Source organism: Diuraphis noxia, unplaced genomic scaffold (genome assembly GCF_037042655.1).
Source record: "Diuraphis noxia isolate RWA-SAM2 unplaced genomic scaffold, SU_Dnox_SAM2 contig0003, whole genome shotgun sequence".
In the NCBI taxonomy this organism is placed as follows: domain Eukaryota; kingdom Metazoa; phylum Arthropoda; class Insecta; order Hemiptera; family Aphididae; genus Diuraphis; species Diuraphis noxia.
The window spans coordinates 18,983,923-19,008,473 of record NW_028301713.1 but is presented as its reverse complement, the minus strand read 5'-3'; the positions used below and the strand labels follow the sequence as shown (position 1 = coordinate 19,008,473).

General features: G+C 33.5%; 3 protein-coding genes and 2 pseudogenes across 3 annotated transcripts; 4 read left to right on the top strand and 1 right to left on the bottom strand.

The window, feature by feature from the left end:
* Nucleotides 1-4,742: 4,742 nt before the first annotated feature.
* LOC149056938 (uncharacterized) lies at nt 4,743-9,275 on the bottom strand (annotated as a pseudogene).
* A 1,991-nt stretch (nt 9,276-11,266) lies between these two features.
* On the top strand, nt 11,267-11,858 carry LOC149056937 (uncharacterized). Its single transcript, XM_089221817.1, has 4 exons — nt 11,267-11,405; nt 11,465-11,536; nt 11,594-11,651; nt 11,716-11,858. The coding sequence occupies exons 1-4, from the start codon at nt 11,313-11,315 to the stop codon at nt 11,856-11,858; spliced, it is 366 nt and encodes a 121-aa protein (XP_089077943.1). The 5' UTR covers nt 11,267-11,312.
* A 3,634-nt stretch (nt 11,859-15,492) lies between these two features.
* LOC149056936 (uncharacterized) lies at nt 15,493-18,970 on the top strand (annotated as a pseudogene).
* A 490-nt stretch (nt 18,971-19,460) lies between these two features.
* On the top strand, nt 19,461-20,079 carry LOC149056935 (uncharacterized). Its single transcript, XM_089224986.1, has one exon. It carries the CDS (start codon nt 19,546-19,548, stop codon nt 20,077-20,079), a length of 534 nt encoding a protein of 177 aa, XP_089081112.1. The 5' UTR covers nt 19,461-19,545.
* A 2,704-nt stretch (nt 20,080-22,783) lies between these two features.
* LOC149056934 (uncharacterized) lies at nt 22,784-24,445 on the top strand. The gene has a single exon (XM_089223238.1). It carries the CDS (start codon nt 22,784-22,786, stop codon nt 24,443-24,445), a length of 1,662 nt encoding a protein of 553 aa, XP_089079364.1.
* The last annotated feature ends 106 nt before the right edge of the window (nt 24,446-24,551 follow it).

The following is a 24,551-nucleotide window of genomic DNA, read 5'->3' as shown; positions in this document are numbered from 1 at the left end:
GTCCACAGCGCCAAATTGTAACGAGCCCTTCTAGGATTGTCAAGAAGTTGAATGGAATAATCAACACTTGATGTTTTTTGAATAATATTTTTATTTATTACAAGTCCAATAATTAATAATATTGAAAAAAATGACTAAGTTCAATTAATTAATTTAATGGTAATAACGAGATGTGACTTCTAGTGTGTTCAGCTTCCAGTCGCTAGTCGTTGGTAAGTTCGTCTGACTATCGTACGGTCTACGAGCTCCTCTCGTAGAGAAATCCCTAGTCCCTACTCCAGTGGTCATATCTATGTTACGTAACTCTCATGGCCATATATGGTGCGTGTGACTGTGGCTTGTGGTTACACGGACAGTTAACCGGATGTTCCTTATATAAAACATTGTAACACGATCTCCGTAAAACACACAATTCCTGCGTGGCCTATTTATATATAATATATTATAGAATATTTATATGAGTAGTGAGATATATAGTGTCAGATGTATTATGACTATTATTAGCACTACGCCGCTGCTCTCCAGCATTATTATTATGATATTACTACCAGGGACTCATAAGTAAATATAGATAAAGTCACAGCTCGTTACAGTTCAATAGTGAAATCAACATCATGACTACACGTCATCGAGCATTTCAATGTGCTTCCATCGGCCTTGATTTGAAACAAAGTAACATGATTCGGTAATAGTTTTTGAATCATCGACTCCAAGTTAATTATTTCGTACGATCCCGTAGGTATAGTCACAGTCACACATTTTCCGAGTGAATCGTGAAAACCTATTGTATTGCAATCCGGTTCTACGTTTGGTATAGAATTATGTGTTTGCAGGCTTAAAAGACACAGCTGAGAGGTATTTTGTACTTCTAACGGCGGAAAAATATCACAAGACATTTCGCTGGAATTACCGTTTAATGTTATCGTGTACATGATAAAAATTTCAAACACAAATGACCACAATTATATGTGTTATAACGTTGATGCCTAGTGTAATTATATTGTATTTTACATCCGCTGAGGTACGATTGTAGTTCCAGTGGTGGTGGTAGATTTCCAAAACTGTCGTAATATTCTACTTGTTTTCCGATTTTCTTATACGCTACCCAATGAGTTCCGGTACTTTTTTCAACGTCCAAATTGATTACAGCCGATTCTTTATGCTTAGGACGTTTAGGTAACCTATCTCTGGAAAACACTCCGATGAAATGAGGTATTTTCATTATGTGCGCGTGTTTTATAATTTCATAATCGTACAAAGCTCTTTTGGGTAACGTAGTAATTAGTTTTTTTTCCTTTTTACGGTTTTCTTCACAGATTTATGGACTCCCTTTCTTTTATACGAACTACCTCCTTGTGAAGAGAGATATAGTCCTTTACCTTTCTCGATCTTATACGAGCCACCTTTATTAGGGGCGAGGTATAAACCTCTGCCCAAATGTGTAGGTTCATTTCTATTGAATTCGCTATACGACGTTAGCAATACCCCCCGTCAGCGCTCCGAGTGCGCATAAACCGGCAAAAATTGGTACCAGTGGTAACATTCCTCCAGTTTTCGGTAAAGGTATAACACGAGGTACCCGAGCTTACTTGCTGTTTTTAAGAAATTTTTTTTTAGCTGCCACATAACATTTTTTTGTTAATTTCATCATGTTTTTTTCTTTCATATTTTTTTCAAATACATTTTTAGCTGCCTTGACTGCTGCGTTGAATCCACATCCAGCACCCATTTTTCGTTTTGCCTTATGCCAGTAGTGACCAACTGCGCTGCTGCCTTTTCTTTTAAATTAGAGTCTTTTGACTTGAATCTATTCCAAGCCTGGTTTTCTAATATATAATCTGCTTTTTGACGATCAGTTTAACATCAATGGTATACGTTTTCACAACGTTTATATATACTCAAAAACACTCGATCAACCTAAATATAAAATGCTTTGTGAAATTTCAAAAGATGTAGAGGGCGTTCAGTTATTCACTTTTCACGAAAACGACGAGGTTATCCCACCAGAAAAAGCATTACCAGATTTTGTTTTTATATTTGACGATATTTTATGTGAAAATCAAAATATCGTACGTTCTTACTACACGCGTTGTAGACACAACAATATCGACGTGTTCTATCTAGCACAATCATTCGCTCGCATACCCAAACAACTTATTCGAGATAATAGCAACACGATTATATTATTCAAGCAAGACGATACTAATTTAAAACACGTTTATATGGAACACTGTTCGGCTGATATGAACTATTCTGAATTTAAAGAGTTTTGTACTATGTGTTGGAGTAGGGGGAGATTTAATTTCGTCGTGATAAGTAAAGACTGTGAACGTGACAACGGACAGTATCGACACGGTTTCGACACATTTGTCGTTGTATAAAACAATGTAGTTCATTCTCAACCATGGAAGACAGAAGTGCAGTGTTGAACGAATTAGTTATTGCCAAGAAAAACATTAAACGTAAATTTGAAGCATTGAAAAGAGGTGAAGCTGATATTCAATCTTATGTATCGCAAACATTTAATTTAATAATCGAACCGTTGAACAAATTACAAAATTCCGAAGCCGGTAATAATAAAATTATAGCTGAAGGTACCCCATATATAGCATCCGATAGCCAGACTGAAATTTTTCGTACATTAGAAGAAGGGGAAAAAGATAAAATATATGGTCTAAAAAAATATTCTAATGGAAAAAGCAAGTTAGGTCAAGAAGAAGTAAAGTTCAAAAACAACGCATTAATTATCAAAGATACGTCTTATCAGCTAACGCCTGGACTTGTTGAGTTATTATGTTTAATACATATAAAGAAATACTAATACAAACTTCAGCACATTTGACACAGGACGGTGCAAAAATTAAGAAAGGTGGTACAAAATATACACAAATTATTCGCAAGTTATTTCCATCGGGAATGGGTGTGAAATTACAAACACATAATTTATTATATTGGAATGACCCAAATGAGCTGGTTGATAGGATGCGACTTCTTTTAGCCTCTCAATCTGCTGGAAACACTGGGGTTTCAAACGAAATATTATCTATTTTTGAAGAACTGTACGAATCTGGTATAACAAGGAAAATACCAAATGTATAAACGCAACATAGCTATCGAACTTCACAGACCGGCTAGGAAAAATTATACGAGGCGAAGAGTAAATGTGTATGGAAAAAACGATTTGTGGCAGGCTGACTTGGTCGAGATGATTCCACTTTCAAAGAAAAACAAAGGATATAATTATATTCTCTGTGTGATTGATTGTTTTACGAAATTCGCCTGGGCCATACCATTGAAAACAAAAACAGGGTGTGAAGTGACCAAAGCCATGTCTACAATACTTGTAGATAGATCGCCCAAACTGTTGCAGGTAGATAATGGCAAAGAATTTTATAATTCAAAGTTTGACATGTTAATGACTAAGCATAATATAAAAAGTATAGCACATATTCCACGACAAAAGCCTGTTTTGTGGAAAGGTTTAATCGAACTTTAAAAACAAACATGTATAGAGAATTTACTGCTCTGGGTTCACAAGAATGGATATCAATTTTACCTGACCTAATCAATAATTACAACAATGCGAAACACAGAACGATTGGGATGACACCATTGCATGCAGACGAAAATCCTTCACTAGTTACTTTGAAACAACGTACAATCACTAATAGAAAAGTAAAATTTCATGTCGGCGATAAAGTTCGAATAAGCATTCACAAAGGAGTTTTCACAAAAGGGTATTTACCCAATTGGTCAACAGAAATATTTACAATAGTAAAAATAAATAAAACAATACCACCAACTTATCAGTTACACGATTATAATGATGGTCCAATAGCCGGCTGTTTTTACACCGAAGAATTATCTAAAACCAATTATCCAAATGATTATTTAATTGAAAAAATTGTACGAAAGAAGGGGGACCAGATATATGTCAAGTGGGTGGGATTTGACAATTCCCATAATTCATGGATACATAAGGATGATGTTAAAAAATAGTTTCAGTGGTTGTTCAGAAGTCAATCCGTTCGGTACAACGAATTATTATTATTTAAAAAATTCCATTTTATGTCACACCATGTCGTCGGCTATCTTGGACGTTCAGTGCATTCTCGGAGTCAACAACAAGTACTTTATCAAAGAAATGTCTATAGTAGATACTGAAACATGGTCCAACCAACACTGGATATTTAAACATACATCTTTAAAACAAGATGCAAAAAGTCGAAGCGTAAACAGTTGGCTGAAGCGTTTATATCACGGTTTAACGTTGGAATATGGTGATGTAGAGTATGGAGAAATACAGAAAATATTTCAATCGTTAAAATTCGATAGAATTTACGTTAAGGGCTCTCAAAAACAACAGATTATCAACGAGTTTATGCCACATGCCACAGTATTCAACTTTGAAAGTTTTGAATGTCCACGGATTTGTCAATTGAACGGAGAAACACTACCATGCTGTATTTTTCATAAGGATTTCAATCCAAAACAATGTACATTGTATAAAGTATTTGCATTAAAAAAATGGTATGTTAATAATTTTTAAGATTATAATTTTTTTTTTCGACATTGTAAAATTACACTATATATATATATATATATATATTATATACATATTTTCAATTGATTAAAATTGCAAGTTTATAAATAAAGAAAAAAAATATATAATGAAGACTCCGTGTTTTTATTTGTTGTAGGCTCTCCATCATATTGAGTAAAACATATAATTAAATTATTATTTAATGATATATATTATATAGCTCAAGTCACTCGATTCTGTAATGACCATGAGCTAATGTGTTAATTCCATCTTCGAGCACATACCGTTTGTCGTCATAAGAATTCAGTGCGAGCTTTTTAGATAAGATAGTATGGATTCTATGTTTATATGATCGTATAGAATACATTTCTCTGAATGGATCTTGACCGATTTCATTAAACAGGCATTTCTTATGGTCTTCTAACGTCAAGTTATTTTTAATTACATGTTTTTTGACACCCTTGGCTTTGATTGTCTCTAAACCAGACACTGAAAAGGCATACGATTTAGCTCTAAGAGCTACAAACTCATCAATGAATTCCCCTTCAACTTCATCGGTGAACATCCCGGGAACCTTTTTTCTTTCTTCTCGATAGCATGGGTGATGTTTTGGTAAATTCGACGTGTCCATGCGATGTAATATATCGGGATTGGATGCGAGGTCATTGTAATAATCGTTTGTTACAACATCATATACGAATGAGTCTGAAAAAATTAATAATGTAATTGAATATTTAGTATTTATATACAAAGAATAAAAATACCTGTGTCCATGTACATTAAAGAAATATTATTCTTGTAATGTTTTTTCATGACATTATAATGGAAGTCGTACATTAGAATTTTTGAAATATCTAATATAGCCATCCCGCATGCAATAGGTTTGTCAAATGATATTTCTATGTTCTTCAGGTGTACAGCACACAAATTTTCACTATATATTGTGACGTCCTTAAACGTAGGTTTGTTAACAAGTTTTTGCATCCTCAAGGCGTCAGTGACGAGTTCAATTTTTTTGCGATTGCGTTTAGATTCCATCGTTTTTCCAAATATCTGTAAAAATAAATAAATAAATCATTACATATTAATAATAATAATAATAATTAGTTCTATCTTAACTTACGGCATTATTCATATGCTTAAAAAAATTTTCCTCGAATTTATTTTTTGCATTTTTTCTCATTTCTGTGTTCTTATCTATATACGGTGCAAGCCAAGCAGTTTGATTAAATTGTACGACTCTGTGTACCTTATCCACTACTAGTCCCGCCGAAATTGACTGTTTGAGTGCCATATAATGAACAACATAATGTTTCTTGACGTGGAACGTCGCAAATAATTTTGTAACATTGCTGCCATCAGGTTTTATTCTTTCCGGTAAATAAGGTAAATCATTGTGCTCATCGTGCAAAGTATCGGGATATGACACATCAACATCGTAGATCAAACCCATATTTGAATTTTCATCCAGTTGTTCTAACAATGATAACGCCGAATTAACGTCGCCTTCATACCATTTAAAATTATTTAAAGGTAATTTTTTCTTCATAGACCACCCGTACAAATTGCATGCATCAATGTATATAATGTAATTATGTTCTTTATTGGAATCGTAACTGGTTGCGTCAGGATGATTAGCCTTTGAATATCGTTTGCTAGCCTGCGTCATTCCACCCCTGATTCCTTTCTCCACCGCGAGCAACATCGTATAATCAGATATTAACTCAATCTCGGCTTTAGTATGTTTTAACATACATGCAAAAGAAAACCCTGGGGCAGTGTAATAATAAGCCGGGTCGAGGCCGTAAATTTTAAAACATAAATTTCTAAAATTTTGAAACACATCTGCCAGTATGAGGGTGTCAATTTTTAAATACAAGTCACTGTATTCACCCAGATTTTTACACTTAAATTTATCCCATACTTTAAGTGCATGTTCATAATCTTCGTCTGGAATGTGCTCATCCTGAAGCGAGGAATAAAATGTATGTTTGGCCGGAAGAGATGTTTCGTTTAGTTTGCCCCAATCGCTCAAATATTCATAAGGAAAACAACCTTTTCGCGTTGTTAATGGTAATTCATCTTTTGTGAATACTTTCGACGTTTCATTAAATTTGTCTTGACCTGCCGCAACTAAATCATTTGCCAAGCTGGACAAACTCGAGCTCATAAACCTCAACGAATCTATAAATCTAATACTAAACCGGTTATTAATATGTTTTGTGAATGACATATTCTTCTCCTCGCTGTTGGGGATGACTGAAATTTTTTTATTGTCAAACCAAAGTTTTCGAACGATAAAATGTGCATCGTAATTTGATAAATTATGAAACACACATGCCACAAAGTCCGGACGCTTCAGTTTAAGGTTGCACGAACTGCACAATGTACACTTAAACTTCCCAGTTAAGTGACAATGATCTTCAACTTTAGTGACATCGTTTAAAACAAACGATTTATCGCACACCTGACATTTTGTTGCTTTAGAGTGTTTTAAAATGTCATCCGCTGTCATCTTAATACTTATATTTGTACATAAAAGCATATCAATTCGATTTGCAATTTCGGTTACATCTTTCACGAATCGCAGAGCTATCGAATCGTAACTCGTATTTTCATTTCCTCTATAAACAATAGGTTTCCTAGGTATTTTAAATTTTTTCAACAGCGCTTCAGGAACGTTATTTGATACTACATGTATACAATAACTCATACAATTATGGTTTTGAATAAGCTTAGTGTTAGGACCTGCATTAGCATTATTTTTTTCTAGTATACTTTCAAAATCAGCGAATATTATGAACGGGTGGAACTGAGTATGTTCCACTTTATCAAACTTGACTTTTGTGTTAGGTGTTGGCATAATCGGCGAAATTGATTCATGATCCCCGCAGAATTGCTTGTGGTAACGCAGGCCCTCAATAGCGGTTTTTGCTGGTGTGTTGTTAAATTTAGATAAACATCTTTTGCAATACTCCGAATAATGTTTGTTTGACGTCATTTGATTATTAATAAGTCTCGAAAAATTGGTTATCAAACAGAAGTGATGTTTCGTGTTATTAGATATTAATAGCAAATCGTAGTGGTTATCTTTTTCCGTAGATGTTTTAAGGGGATATACGATAGTCATATCAGGTTTATTTGATGCATGTTTGTTCTGTATTGTTCGGGATCCGTTTTTTAATCCGTAAACATTAACTGAAACTGTCGGATTGAATTTTTCAAATTGTTTCTTTATGTCTTTATAGTTTACCGGATAAATTAAATGAGAAAAATCGTAGAGGTTTTCGAGATCGTCGTAATGTTTTCCTACTCTATGAGCAATGTGTTGATTGACATGTCTAGATAGAATTGAATATTTGAAACACATGTCATCGCTGTTTTGACAATTAATCACACACTTTTTTAATTTTATGTCATTCGGAAGTTGTATGTATGACGACCCTCTTAACGGAATATATTTATAGACACCTACTAGCAGCCCATCAATAGATTTAAGTGTAAGTCCACTGCCTTTTGACTTATACACTTCCTGTTCCTCCAGTAATTTATTATAATCTTGTTCTATTTGTTTGTGAATATCATTAGCCAGAAAAAATTCTTTTGCCGCAGTTTTGAAAGCCCTGTTTTCATCAGATTCGGGAATTTTAGGATTGTGGTATGTCGCTTCCAATTTCAGGTTGTATTTTATTTCGCCGTCAAAACTGTTAATTAACTGGATTAAATGTGGTTTAGTGTTATTTAAAAATGTTTTATAATTTAATAATTGGGTGTCGAAATTTCTTGTATAATATTCTCTGCATATCTCGTTTAAAGAAGAATTGATTAAATTAAAACCGCCTTGTAAAACTTCTAATAATCTACGACGTTTTGTTCTTATATTGTAGGTCGATGTTTCGGAATTATTAACTACATAAAAAAAAAAAAAATATATATAAGTATAATATTAAAACTAAAAAGTTATAACTATAAATACCATCGTATCTCGATTGTTCAGGCACTGGACGCTTATGATTTCGCCTGGGTGTACCTAAAATAATTAATTGAATAAACGGGTCATATAACTAAAGATAATATTATACATACATACATTGGTTCGAAGAGCCAGGTGGTATATCCTCGACGTAAATATTATCAGATATTTCAATCATTCTAGACCGATCTGAAAAAACAAACAAATAAATATTGTCATAAAATTATAATATGTATCGTACTTTCAAATAAGCCACTTTTTTCGGTCTCATCTAACACTGCAATACAAAAATCATCATCATCTTCAAAGGTTGTATCATCTGTAAAATATAAATTATGTAAATTATTTAACTATAAATATGTATATAAATCATACTTGTAGTTGTAGCTGAAGTTGTAATTGGCTGTGCATTACTTGTAGCTGTAGTTGTAATAGTCTGTGCATTACTGTTTAAAATACCTAAAATGGAACAATACTGTTATTTCAAACGCGAATTAAATACTACTATCATGTACGTAGGGTTGTATATACTAAACCCCTTTTAACGCTCGGATAGCATATTTTATTATACGAGTATTAATTTATTAAGTGAAAAATAAAAATCAGTGTTATATGGTTGGAATATAGCGCGCGAGCGCGCGCACACACACACACGCTCGCGAGCGGTTGAAAATAATATAAGCATAGTGATAAAAATAATATTTTCACCGATAGAATCCTAATATTGTATAAAATTTACTCACCGTGAATACTTTTCATGTGTCGTTGGAGAGAATCGTTTCTAGTAAAATTATTTAGACAAATAGTACACTTAAATTGTTTAGTACTACTATGGTACTTTATATGCCTGAACAAAGCATCATTCCGCGAGAAAACAGAAACACATTGATCACATTTAAACATTTTGAATTATTATTTCAATAAACACACCAGAGCGATATCACTGTGAAAACAGTACTAAATCAGTGATACTGTACAATACCCGTATATAACGAAGAGAGAGAAAAAAAAAATATGTCAGCATTCTCGTATTACCAGGAAAAAAAAAAAAAAAAAATGCTTAATAGTGTTTTAATTTTTCATGAAACGTAATAGGTACTTATTATAAATCTCAGTGTAGCCTTGTCTCTCAGAATTGGTGCTTATAACCTCCAGTGTTTCATAATGTCTAATCAACTTATTGACTGTTCAACCTTTTTCTTGGATGACAACGTGTTTTTAAATATAGGGATCGATCCAGCCTCTTTAATGAATTGTGTTGTTCATATTAACGTAAATTCTCAACGCGTGAAAATGAGTACCGAATTTTTTGAATCGCTTGTACCTGTTCTCGAGAAGAAAACGTTCATGGAGTCAAAGTATCTTCATTCAGACGAAAACAAGGTCGTGTCGGTAGTCAAATGCCGTGTATCCAACTATTTTTCAATTAAATGCATACTCGATGACCAGTGTATTCAGCTGAGTGAAAAAAATGTATCTCGTTTATTGCACATAAAGGACAACATACAAGAAGTAATTAATACAAAAATAAATGAAATACGGGGTAAAGTATTACTACAGGCATGTGAAATTTGTGGAGCTCTCGGAACTTTAATGCCAATACCCAAGAATACCAAATTAGATGTATTGGCAGACTATTTGCTGCACATCGATCCGGCGACAATCAGTGACGCTATACCAACAAGAAAGCCGTGTTTTGTAGCCCAACTGACACTTAATGCAACTGAACAGCTGGCAAGGGGATGGTTAAGAGCATCAGCCTTACCGGAGTAGTTTTATCCTGATGTCTACAGACCAAAGGCAATCATATCAAAAGAGAAATATAAATCAAGCCGTAGATTAAGTTTTTTTTTTTTAACTTGTATTATATAATATTTGAAAAAATAAAAAAAATTCATTAAAATATCATTTATTATTACAAATCTTCATCCGATGATATGTTTGGAGAAAACACTTCTGACATTTCTTCGTCGTCACTACTATAAATAATTTAGATGTTAGAAAAAAAAAATATTATAATAATATAAAACTCACGAAATAAAAAAATGTTGTTGTTGTGTATTTTCTGTTTGGGCATTAGCGTCGGCTATAATCTGCTCTATCATCCAGAAAACATGGTCTAAATCGATTGGTGGTGACGGTATGATTGGTTCAATACTAAACATCAAATATGGTTAATGAAATAATAGTAATAATAATAACAATGATAATATTAAACTTACGGCTGAAATAAGAAAGGAATATTGAATTCATTTTGAGGACGATTGCGACGATCGAATCCTAGTGTATTTATAAAAAAATTTAAAAATATCACTTTGAAATTAAACATCTTTTAATAACACAAATCTTTTTAGTACAAATTACGACTTATACTGATTTAATAAGATAATGTTTCATTATTTTTCATTCATATTGAAATGGGAGGGATTTTAAGTGTTGGATATTAAAAAAAAAAAAAAATGATAGCAGCTTCTTTGTCTACCTGGTGCACGTGTCGAATTGCAATTTTGAGTGTGCGAAAACATCTCGGTGGCATACTGTCACCCACACAAAGTCACAAATGCCTGCACACAATGCCGGCATGGACTTTGTGTCACCCACACCCACACACACACACACACACACACACCCCGTGTAATAAAATAATGTAGACAAACATGGTCACTACAGTCATGTTAATCGAATCCACGGTACTGAGTATATGCATCATTTGCGTTCATCGTGAATACTTTTCATGTGCCTAATAATTTTTTATACACATTAAAAAATTTCAACGTTTCCAAGATTTTTTTTAAAATGTCGTACAACAGTCAAGCATCTGATATAAACACACCTAACGTTTCAGTGGGCTTCATTGACTTTTTAGCGAATGGAGAGTTTGATGAAATGGCAAGTTTATTTATACATACGATATTATATATCTATATAAATCTATGTATATTTTTTAGCTATCAAATACACCGAGACGTGTGTTTTATGAACATTTATTAAGCCAGGAAGACAATATTTCTGTTGCCGAAGTTAGTATGACAAAATATTATTGTAGTACTTACCAACTTTATATTATGCTGTTTTAGGTTAGAAACGACGCTAGGCATAAATCTGACGATTGTGTTGGCCAACAACAAACAAACGGTATTATGTTCATTTTATTATTGTTTTATGCATTGAGTATACAAAATATGTACTATTATCATAGATAAACAAAATGATATCGACTTTTGGGGCTGTGAAGAGGCTGATGATATTTGTCTTGAAGCACTGGAAAGATTTGTCTGGGGTGAAGAATACGCAAATGATGAAAAATTACTACTAAAAGCTTGTATTGAATCTAATACCTAACACCTATTATATATTAATTGTTAAATAAAAAATTCATTATAATAAAAAAACTATACATATATATAACATGATTTATTAATCTATCAATTTTACATTAGAAAAATATATATTATATATTTTTGTAACCTTTTGCCTTAAACAAATATTGTACCTTTTCTTTCTCAAAAAAAAAATAAATAAATAAAAAATAAAAAATATATACGTATTTATAAATCTTCGTCGGATGACGGCGGCACCTATGGCGGGGCAGGGAGCGGTGGGATGTGGTGGCGGTGGGATGTGGTGGCGGTGTGATGTGGTGGCGGGGCGGGGAGCGGTGTACCGACGGCGGCACCTAAGGCTGGGCAAGGAGCGGAGGGATGTGGTGGCGGTGGGATGTGGTGGCGGTGGTATGTGGTGGCGGTGGGATGTGGTGGTGGTGGGATGTGGTGGCGGTGGGATGTGGTGGCGGTGGCGGTGGCGGTGGGATGCGGTGGCGGTGGCGGTGGCGGTGTCGGTGGCGGTGGCGGTGGCGGTGGCGGTGGCGGTGGCGGTGGCGGTGGCGGTGGTGGTGGCGGTGGCTGTGGTGGTGGTGGTGGCGGTGGCTGTGGTGGTGGTGGCGGTGGCGGTGGTTCCAGTAGTGGCTTTTTTACCCTACTAAAGACAATTTAATTGGCCAAATTTAAAGGAAGAAGTAAAAGAATATATAAAAAATTGTCCTTCGTGTCAAACGAACAAAAATACAAATAAACACCATAGAAGTCCGATGGTCATTACTACGACAAGTACTAAACCATTTGAAAAAATATTTTTAGATATTGTAGGACTTTTATTAACCACTGAAACAGGAAATACGTATATTTTAACAATGATGGACGATTTATCGAAATATTCGTTAGCAATACCTCTTGAAAATCATACAGCAAATAATGTAGCGAGAGCTTTCGTAGAAGGATTTGTTTGTGTCCACGGTCTTCCAGAGACAATTTTGACAGATCAGGGTACAGATTTTCTTAGTAAAATTTTCGCGGAAGTATGCAAATTATTAAAAATAAATAAAATAAATTCGAGTCCTTACCATCCACAAACAAACGGTAGTTTAGAACGATCACATAGAACACTAGCCGAATATCTAAGACATTACGTGGATAAAGATTTAAAAAACTGGGATAAATTATTACCATACGCATTGTTTGTATACAACACAACGGAACACACGGCGACAAATTATCAGCCATATGCGTTAGTATACGGGAGAGAAATCGATATACCAGTTAAATTAAAGTGTAATCCGGAACCTAGATATAATTATGATGACTATATTTACGATTTAAAATACAAAATGCAATTGTCACATCAAGTTGCTAGGGAAAGATTAATTAATAGAAAAATAAAATCAAAAAAACAATACGATAAAAAAAAGCATAACGAAAATTATAACGTAAAAGATTTAATATTGCTTAAAGATAATACACAAAAAAATAAATTAAGTCCTTTATGGAAGGGACCATATGAAGTTTTAGACGTGTTAGACACGGAAAATATAATTATTTTACGAAACAGAAAACAAGTGACGGTACACAAAAATGATGTAAAGAAATATTACGATAATAATGAGCAAATATAAATATATAAATTTAAGATAAATAGAATTAAGTAAAATTGACATAAAAAAAAAAAATTATTATTTTAATTGTAGGAATAGGAACAAAAGATTCGTGATAGAATTGGAAAAACGAATTATACTTGGGGAACACGATACCAGTACTGTGGGAAAGAATCAAATACCTAAATGTTTATTTGAACACATAAAAAGGGCAAATTTTATGCTAAACGAAGTTTTCTCGGAAGAAGAATTAGAAATAATTATACGAAACATAACGAGATTTATGTATGACGTGACACAAAATCACGGACATATAAACAGATATCGTTGCAGGGATTTAATAAGTTAAAGTTAACTTGTAAAAAAAAAAAAAAAAGAGAGAAAAAAAAACACTAAATTAGAAATAAGAATAATTATAAGATATAAATAAGTATAATAAGTTAAATTGATAATATTATAGATTAATGATCATATGGGCAGTCAAAGGACAACAAACAGCGATTGGAGACTATGTGGTGGGAACAACAATTTCGTATAGTTATGAGGACAATGTAAAAATTAAAAATGTATCGGGTGAATTTGACGACGAATTCGAATTACCTTTAGCAAAACCATGTAACATAGCTTTAGTACGAATCAAATGTATAATGATAAGAGATCCACCACTATTTGACATTGAATTAGTAGAAGTACCATTAACATATTATTTACAAAAATAATGTACAATGTACATAAAAAGTGTAGATGGAATGGAATACGAACCTATAAAAATACCAGTAACATACAATTTCCTAAAATTTAAATTAATAAACAATTATACAAATTATATAATATCTAAACAAAAACAAACATATACAACGTTAAAACCAGAAAATTATATACTAAAAAATCAAAATGTAACCATAACTACAAATAAAGAGGAAATAAATATAACAACATTAAGTAGCAATAGTACCAACATTGATAAAATATTAACTACAAATAACATAGCTAAAATAACAACTATGATGTATAATTCAAGTTTAACGATACCACAAGTAACGGAACAAACTACGTTTAAGAATGATTTAACAACAAATACGGAATTATATGAACTAGGTTATACAGAATCCACCAATAATAATAACGAAAATATCACAGAACAGAAATATATAATACAATTAAAAAATTTAAAAAAGGATGTAAAAAATACAGATAATACCAGAATGGGAAATAATAAAATATTTAGTTACATAATGTATGTTATTTCAGGTACGTTCCTGATAACAATAATGTTAATAATAATAATACTACATAATAGATATAAATGCGTAGATAGAAACAGATATAGGTACGCGATGCAACAATTGATGGAAATACCAGAAATTGAAGTAACGGAAATTTAATATGAAATAATAATAATAATATTAGAATAAGTGAGTGGAATAAATTTCCACATAGGAAGTTTCTTTAGAATTAGAAATAGAAATGATAGTATTAAACGCAATAGGAATATAATTCACTAAAATATATATAGGAAATTAAAATAGTAAAAATAATTATAAAGTATAATAATCTAAACGTGTAATAGTCATTAAATTAGAGGTAAATAATAGAATAATAAAAAGTGAAAAAATGAATGAATGTTATAGACGTGATTAACTGATTGCATATCTGTGTCAACGGAGAAAAGAAAAAGAAGCCGGTGGGTGTTGCGACTATATTCTATTGGAACGAGCAACCACCGACACTAAAAGGAGATGAGACGATAGAACAATTAGTTATTTACGAAAGAATGGCAAATTCAGCACTTAAAAGTTTCAATGAGACTAGAGATAGGGCATGGATTTGGCCAAACGATGATAAAATGTTAAATAATGGTATAAGAAATAATACCTGAGTAAAAAAAAAAGAAAATTATAAATTTAGAATTATAAAACCAAAATATAGATTAAGTAAATAATAACTAGAATATAAGCCATTATACTCGTATTATGAAACATAATTATTAAATTAAAAGTTAAAATAACTTATATAGAGAAACTTTATTGTAACAGAAAAAGGTCACACAAGTTCGTGATAATGGACATTGAATTTTCAATGGTGAATAGGACGAGTATGGTGTTGATATCAGGAGCAATATCAAACAGTTTGGACAAGTGTAACTAGTGTAAGGTACGCAAACTTGAAGGGAGACCACTCCTCTTGCCACTTCATGACGAAATACGACCAATGAAAAATCATGAACTACTGTTGGCCAAGAAGGAGATAAAAAGAATATTTAAATGCAAAGAAGTACTGCAAAAAGCTTTGCCTAGAACAACTAGACAAAAGTTTAAGATCAACTCTAAACAACCTAAGTCCGTCATTTATTGAAAATTATATCACAAAAGGAGACAAAACTAGTGTAGTAGTATTTTGGAACGGAAATTCGGATTTAAACGTCTTAAAAAGATTAGACATAAACAGATTCCCAGTATTAAACATAACGTGTTATGACACTAAATTCAATGGCACTTTTACCATATTATTAGAAAACTTAAATACAAAAAGGACAATCTTCGAGTACGAAATAGGTACATTCAAAAAAACAGGAAGACTATTGAATTTAGAGGAAACACACGGGATGGTTTGTAATAAAAAACATAGATTAACGTATGCTCACGATCCAAGAACTGATGTAAAATTGACAAAATGTATTTTTGATTTTATGGTAAGGAAAGTGAAATACGATAATCTAATAAGACATTTTAAAAAAAAAAAAACAAAAATACGTAAGGATTCAATGTAAAGTAAATACACAAAAGAAAAAAAAATACTACTACAACAGTTAATAAATATTATTATAAAGTTTAATTTAGGTTAATTTTAAAAAATGAATTTAAATATATATAAAATTTAAATTTTTTTTTAATAAGTATAAGTAATTTAGTAAAATCATTAAATATAATATTTAAATTTCTGCTATAAAAGAGAATATTAGTACAGTCATTACGAATTATGAGAATTCTAACAGAGATCTTATAATCAGAATGGATCTGTGTTTGATTCTTGTAATTTAACTTGGGCATGTATCTACACGAAAGAGTAACAGAGACAGTTGAACAATTAGAAGTCTGATTATGAATTTTAAATATTTGAATAATAATAGTTGTGACTTCTAGTGGTTCACATGTTAAAAATACTATATAAAAAATACATAAAATCATTATAATCTGAGCTACACGAGAAAGATAAAATCACAACGGTAATTAAAAATCAAAATAATAACAATCGATTCGAACACCATGTTCGTCTTGAAAAACTTTTTTTTTATATAATAGTTTTTTGAGTCGCGCATCAAAGATTGAATGGATGATAATCCACTAAAATAAACAATAGTAAAACAAAATGACAAATAAAATAAATGACAATAATATATATATATTATATATAAGGAATTTGAGAATAAAATTTAAAAAAAAAATAATAATTAAATAAATAAAAATAAAATATTCTTTAAGTAAATAACATAGAAATAATAAAGTGGTAAGGGATAATATTAGACATAAGTTATTCATATTATATTAATCAATTAATTAAAAAAAAAAAAAAAAAAATGTATTATTTAATCACTTTATATTCACATAGAAATAAGGAAACATATGGGAATGATATATTTTAATGTAATTATATGGGATTATGGGAATTAATATTATATAAAAGGGTGAGTAACACTTAATATAAAAACTAACACTAACCAAATATACTAACATATTAAAGGAAATATATATATATTGTAATACTAACTATATATTTTAATGTACTAATAAAAATACTATTGTAATCAAAAATGACAAACATGAAATGTAATAATATATAATTGTAAATGCTTCATGCATATGTAATATTGAATGTAAAACATAAAATATGAAATTAATGAAAATTGTATTGTAAACAAGTTGTTTGAACTTGTGAAAATATTAATGTAACATAACTATATTGTACACAGATTGATTGATTTCTGTCTTTAAAAACATAAATCAATTTTTTATAGGGGAGGTGCTATGGACTAGCGTCCCGCATTGTCTAGTTCACGGTTAACTAGGTACCAGCCGAACCAAGATAGGGTAGGGTGCGACCAACTTTGTAAATTATAAGAGAGAAAGCATTTCGTGGAAATCATTAACGTTAGGGCAACACGAAATCATGTGGTTAGACGACTATGAAAGATCGTTGATAGGTGTGCACAGGATGTGGGGTTATGCATCATTACAAAAGTTACAAGAAACAATGTCATAATGTAATATTATAATGTATATTTTTACATAATAATAATGTTAATAATAATATAAATTATCGAAGTCTGTAGCCGCATGGGATACGCATTTAGCTCGTACGTGGGCGAGTGGCATTTCCGTCAATCTAGATAACTTTACCACATCCGTGAGAACAGCGACAAGAGCAAGTAGACTATGGGGAGTAGAGGGTAGCACTATATAAGAGACCCCGAAACGGCCTGTATTCAGACGCGACTTGACCAGACTAGCCAGAGCACCTTCACGCCAGTCTGTTGTTTAATTTAATTCATTGGACTTAGAAAATTTCTTATAAACAATATTTTGAACTTAGAAAATATTCGAATCAAACCGAATTTATTCTATCATTCAGAATACTTAACTTACATTCAGCTTTCATGTTATAAATAAATATATGTTTTATCACAATAAATAAACAATTAATCTAATTAAGAAGAATTCTACGTTGTGTAATTAACTCAAGAGTCACCTTCCAAACATCATCCTTGACTACTGATACCTGTAGCCGACGTGATCACTACACAACTATCGTTCTCTCTTGGATTGCATCACAGTCTATAAGGTATAAATCTTTTGTAGCCAATAGGGTAGGCGAAATACAGGACAGTACATTACAGTCTGAATGGAATCACGTCAAAACGAGCGAAAACCCCGCCGACCTAATTTCAAGAGGTTGCTGTCCGTTAAAACTGGCTGAAAATGAATTATGGTGGTTCGGTCCTACCTGGTTGCAGCAGAACGACTGTGAGTGGCCAGAATCATCGTTGAACATATCACTTAACGAGTACGATGCAAATATTAGTGAGATAGAAACAAAAAAGGACAAGACGTTCGTCATGGTAGCTGCGGCAGCAGATGAAACGATTTTACATCGTTATTCGTCGTTATCAAAATGTATACGGATAACTGCATGGTGTTTGCGTTTCAAAAATAATGCGTTATTACAAGGTACAAAATGTAGTGGTTCGCTTAGTGTCGGTGAGTTGGATAACGCGAAGACGGCGCTAATAAAAATGGTACAAGCCACTCATTTTGCTAGCGAGTTGCGTGAATTAAAAAATGGTAACGGCCTATTATCAAAAGGTAAGCTATTACGGCTACGTCCTTTCTTGGATGAGAACGAGTTAATACGCGTCGGGGGTCGGTTGAAAAATGCCTCATTAATTGACATACAACACCGTCACCCGATTGTGCTGCCAGCTGATAGTACATTTACAATTTTATTATGCGCGATCAACATGAGCGTTTGATGCACGGCGGGCCGCAAGCAGTATTAGCCGCAATACGCGTGAAGTATTGGCCGATAAACGGGCGTAATTTGATACGCAATATAATACATAAATGTGTTATTTGTTTCCGCAGTAAACCTATCACCGTACAGCCTATTATGGGAAACCTTCCTAGTGATCGCGTGGAGCCCGCGCGCCCGTTTCTTAAATGTGGTGTAGATTTCGCCGGGCCATTTGTTATAAAGTCCAGTCTGTTGCGTCAAGCCCCGTTAATTAAGTCATATGCTTGTGTATTTGTTTGTTTCGCCACTAAGGCAGTTCATATTGATTTAGTTAGCGATCTCACGACGCAGTCGTTCATAAATGCGTTAAATAGATTTTTCGACAGACGCGGAAGAAGCTCCGCAATATATTCAGACAACGCGACTAACTTTGTCGGCGCGAACAATAAGTTGAAAGAACTACGTCAATTGTTTCAGTCAGAAGTGCATTTAAATAGTACGAAAAAAGCTTTAACCGACGTTGGTGTATCATGGCACTTTATTCCCCCACGCTCACCGCACTTCGGTGGTCTATGGGAGGCGGCGGTGAAGTCAATGAAATCGCTGTTAGGCAAATTATTGAGCAACGTAAATATGACGTTTGAAGAACTGTCTACCCTCCTAACACGCGCTGAAGCTTGCTTAAATTCTCGCCCGTTAACTCCCTTATCGTCCGACCCGTCTGATCCTACATGTATTACTCCCGCACACTTCCTAGTAGGGGACTCTCTTGTCGCTATACCTGAACCTAATTTGTTAGATGTACCCATAAATCGTCTAACGAGATGGCGCCGAGTTACTCAATGTTCACAGTTACTATGGCGACGTTGGAGCACCGAATATTTGGGACAGTTGCAGGAACGCGCCAAGTGGTCAAGCAGCAAAGGACCGGAAATCAAATTAGGTTCCGTGGTTTTGATTAAAGAAGACAATATCCCCGCATTGCAATGGAGATTAGGTATCGTCGTTAACGCACAGCAAGGTGATGACAAAATAATACGGGTAGTGCAGGTCAAAACAGCCGACGGTGTATATAAACGTGCTGTAAGACAATTATGTCTGCTGCCTTTCGAAGGCAACACAGATTGACATGATAATATTATGTATTTAAAAATTAAAAAAAAAAAAAAAAAAATGTATTTGTTCGTTTATATATATTTTTTTTTTTTTGTGTGTGTTGTTTGATACGTAAAAAATTTATTTCTATTGTTTATTATTAATTTCTGTATATCGTGTTGAAAATGAATATTTCAAGGCGGGCGGTATGTTGACGGCCTATCTTTTATTATATGTATTGTACGGCACTATTGCCAATATTCTTTATATCATTTTGTAAACGCGCGATTAGTATCAAAGAGCTGCGACCCGCCCCACTATCGTTGCGTCGCCAGTGTCGATTACGAGCGCTATGCGATAACACGGTCGGTGCATACCGTCCGTCTACATAGATGATTTATTAATTAATATTTTTTTTATATGTATATTAAGTCGATTTTTCGTTACAATTAATAAAGTTTGAGAATACAGTCCACTAATCCACATAGTCTTTATTAAATATCGTACAATAGAGTTAGATTAACATCAATAATTGATGTATATAGAAATAAATTAAAAACGAATTGGTCTAAGGAAATATTTACAATTGAAAAAGTGTTTATATCAAATGTTGCTTATTATAAAATTTATGATATAGAAGGTACATTTTATGAAGAAGAATTACTGTTATCATTATTATAACTGTATGTATAATGTTTTTGTATTGTTTAATAGGTAAAATATAAATTTAGATTCATTTAAAAATTGTTTATATTTTTTGTAATTTTAACAAATAAGTCTAGATTTTTTGTAATTTTTAACATAAAAATATAAGGTCGGTTTTTTTTAATGTTTATGTTTTTTTATGATTTTTAATGTTGATAAAAAAATAAAAGTGTCCTCAACGTGCCCACATACTACTCCAAACCATGCAGGGATCCGGGATCCTTTAAATACATCGTATCAAACGACTAGGATTCCCACCGAATTCAATCAAAGTAAGCTTGATCAACTTCTCCAGAAAGGATTCAACATCTGCCACGGACCAACGAGTTTTTAGAAGTATCGACTCACTGAAAAATTCAGTAATGTACAATAGTTGGTAAGCGTAACTCTTATGTCAGATAGTCTGAAGAAACGTAGTAGTCTAAACGTATTTGTTGACGCCAAATAGTGTCGGCATAATTTAGTATACGTAAATATATCGTACATACGCGCGCTCCGGTTACGAGCCGTCGCCGATTGACCAACACACACACACACACACACGCAAACAGTCACCATATAATTATAGTTTATTTTCGTAGTGTATATTTTGTATTAATTATGTGATTGTGAATTATTATATAATATGTAGATTAAGTAAACGCGTTATCGGTCGCCGCCGGTTCGCCTGTGCCGACTTAATTAGCACGGCCGCCCAACCAAGCTAGTCCAGTTCCAGTGTGTAAACGATAAACACAACATTTTCTTCTTATGCTACGCGCGCAAATCGCCGTAAAATTATTATATTTTTCGTGTCGGCGCGAATCGCCACATTTATTTTTTATATATTTTATATTTTGTGCAAGGCGCTAATCGCCACCTTTTTATAATATATTTTTATATTGTGTAAGGCGCTAATCGCCACTTTATTATAATTGTGTGGGCGCGAATCGCCACTTGTATTATTATAATTGTGTGAGCGCGAATCGCCACTTGTATTATTATAATTGTGTGGGCGCGAATCGCCACTTGTATTATTATTTTGTGTGGGCGCGAATCGCCACATTTATTAATTATTATTATTATTATTATTATATTTATTTTCCAGTTTCTGTGTGTGTGTGCAATCATTTATATAGGCTAGGTTAGGTAGCAGCTGGCCAGCCGAGCACCGACAAAATTGTGAGTTCTTTACTTATATTACTATTATTTATATTTAATAATTATATCAGCTCACATAGCAGCATTATATTATATTTTTACCTGTTGGGCCAGTAGGGCCGTAGATTTCATTTTATTCTGTTGGGCCAAGAGGGCCATATTATTATACTTTTTATATACCTTTCTGTTGCTGTGATTTTTATATTATATTGTGGATTTTAAATTATTTGTATATTACAGCAACTTAGTTACCAAAAACCGTGTTACCTTTTATTTTAATTTTAAGTATACACACCACAAACGTACACACCTACACACCCCACCACACACTAGCACTCTTTAGTTTTGATCGGCGATCCCGTCCACTTCTATCGAGTCGCTATACACACATATACACACATACACAGGTCGGTCGGTGTGTGAGAGTAGCGCGCGAAGTATTTGGTGACCGGGCGTCACGGCCTATTATTGTGTCGTTCCCGGCCCGTACATTTTGGTGACCTCGACGTGATGTGCAATACTTAATTTATTAGATTACGTATATATTTCTATATTAATCCACTTTGGTATTAACTGATTTCTATTATTTTCCGTCGTACGTAATATATATTATATATTATTTATATTTTGTGTTGCGACAACATTAAAATCGGCTATCTATATTTTTGAACGAGTATCTGTAATCACACTGATTATTAATTGTTTACAATCAGCTGTCTTCTGTATCATTTACATACTAAAATTTCGGTTATCATTTACTCCATAATTGAAATTTTAAAAATTATACTGTCTTTTCTAGAAGCCCAAATCACTTTCTCTGTTGTATTCATTATATTCATAGTTGGTTGTCCATTTGGTAATTCGGTGACTACATCTTATATTAGACTACACGATGTACAGTGAAGAGGAAATAAAAATGTTATCCGAACTAAAAAGGAAGCGAGGCGTTGTCAAAGCGGCTCTCACTCGTGCCCAAACCTTTGTGTCAAATTTCGTTATCGGTGAACAACCAGCTTCGTTACTCGAGTTCAGGCAGGGAGAAATACCTCAATTAAGTAGGAAATTTGATGATATTCAGACTCAAATTGAATTAATTGCTGTGGACGATATTGAAGAAGCCGAAGGTGAAAGGAATAAATTTGAAGATCTTTATTTCACGATAAGATCACAGATGCAAGAAATTATCAATGCAGACAAGGCATTAAACACTACCGTACACAATGTGACACAACCTGGAGGCCTTGCAGGAAATCGTACTCAGCTTGCCCCGATACCATTACCAAAATTCGATGGAGATATACAAGAGTGGTCTTCGTTCTTCGATATTTTTCGGGCTATGGTTCACGAAGACGATTCCTATTCAACTGCCCAGAAGTTTTACTATTTGCGTTCGTGTTTATCAGGGCCGTCATTGGACTTGGTACGTTCTATTCCGATCAGTGATGGTAATTATTCGGTGGCTGTAGAGAGGCTAAAGCAGCGATATGACAACCGTAGTCTCGTAATACAGTCTCACATACGATCGTTACTAGAGTGTCCAAGGATAGAAGAACCATCAGCGTCAGCACTGCAAGAGCTTTATTCACATGTATGCACGCATGTCGCTGCTCTGAAGGCGCTTGACCAACCAGTTGAATTATGGGACGCGTGGTTGATTACCATAGTTACAGGGCGTTTAGACAAAAACACTGGTCATGGATGGCAATTACATCAGAGAAATACTGAGTTGCCTAAGTACGTGGACCTTGAATCCTTTCTGGCTAGTCGGTGTGTGGCGTTAGAAAGTTCAGAGGCCGTAGGTTTAAATAAAAAACTCTCCAAGCCCACTCCAAAATTCAATTCTGGAACTAGGTATCCAAAACCAAATCACTCAAAGGGTGCACTGTTGGCATCGTCCGAGGCAAGAGAGAAATGCGTATACTGCACAAGCATGCACAAGCTGTATACATGTACTAACTTCAAAAAATTGGCAGTTGGAGACCGAATGAATTTTGTGCGTGAAGCTAAGCTATGTTTTAATTGTCTTCATTCATCTCACACCGTTGATAAATGCAGATCAAGGTTTAATTGTTTTATTTGCAAGGGAAAGCACAATACCTTACTTCATTATGAGAGACAAGCAAATCCTTCAAATGTTATTGCTGAGGATGAATCTATAGAAAATACAGTTTCAACTTCAACCTCAAGTGGCTCAAAAAGTGTATTACTAGTTCATCAAGGGCATGGACATGTATTTTTATCAACGGCTGTAGTTTTAGTGAGAGATAATCAGGGGTTACGTAGAAAATGCCATGCCATATTAGATAGTGGTTCGCAAGTTAACTTTATAACTAAAGGATTAGCAAGACAACTACAATTACCAGCAGCCAGAGTGACACTACCAGTTAGTGGCATAGGCGCGAATTCTCTTCAGTCTAGCACAAGTGTCGATGTATGTGTCGAATCCAGATTTGGTGCATCGAATTTTAAGTTATCTTGTCTTACATTGCCTGTCATCATGTCACGACTACAACCTATTCATACTCCGGTGGAGGGGCTGGACAATTCCAAGTGAATTAGTGCCGCAGTTAGCAGATCCCCAATTCTATGATTCTAAACAAATCGACCTATTAATTGGAGCTGGTGCATTCTTTGACATTCTACAGCCAAGTCGCATACAG

Bases quoted from the DNA above. Each gene is read 5' to 3' on its own strand.
- LOC149056937 (XM_089221817.1), top strand. From the start codon at position 11,313: ATGTCGTACAACAGTCAAGCATCTGATATAAACACACCTAACGTTTCA. The intron at 11,406-11,464 runs GCAAGTTTATTT...TATATTTTTTAG, and splicing joins ATGGAGAGTTTGATGAAATG to CTATCAAATACACCGAGACG. The intron at 11,652-11,715 runs GTATTATGTTCA...CTATTATCATAG, and splicing joins TGGCCAACAACAAACAAACG to ATAAACAAAATGATATCGAC.
- LOC149056935 (XM_089224986.1), top strand. From the start codon at position 19,546: ATGAAATCGCTGTTAGGCAAATTATTGAGCAACGTAAATATGACGTTT.
- LOC149056934 (XM_089223238.1), top strand. From the start codon at position 22,784: ATGTACAGTGAAGAGGAAATAAAAATGTTATCCGAACTAAAAAGGAAG.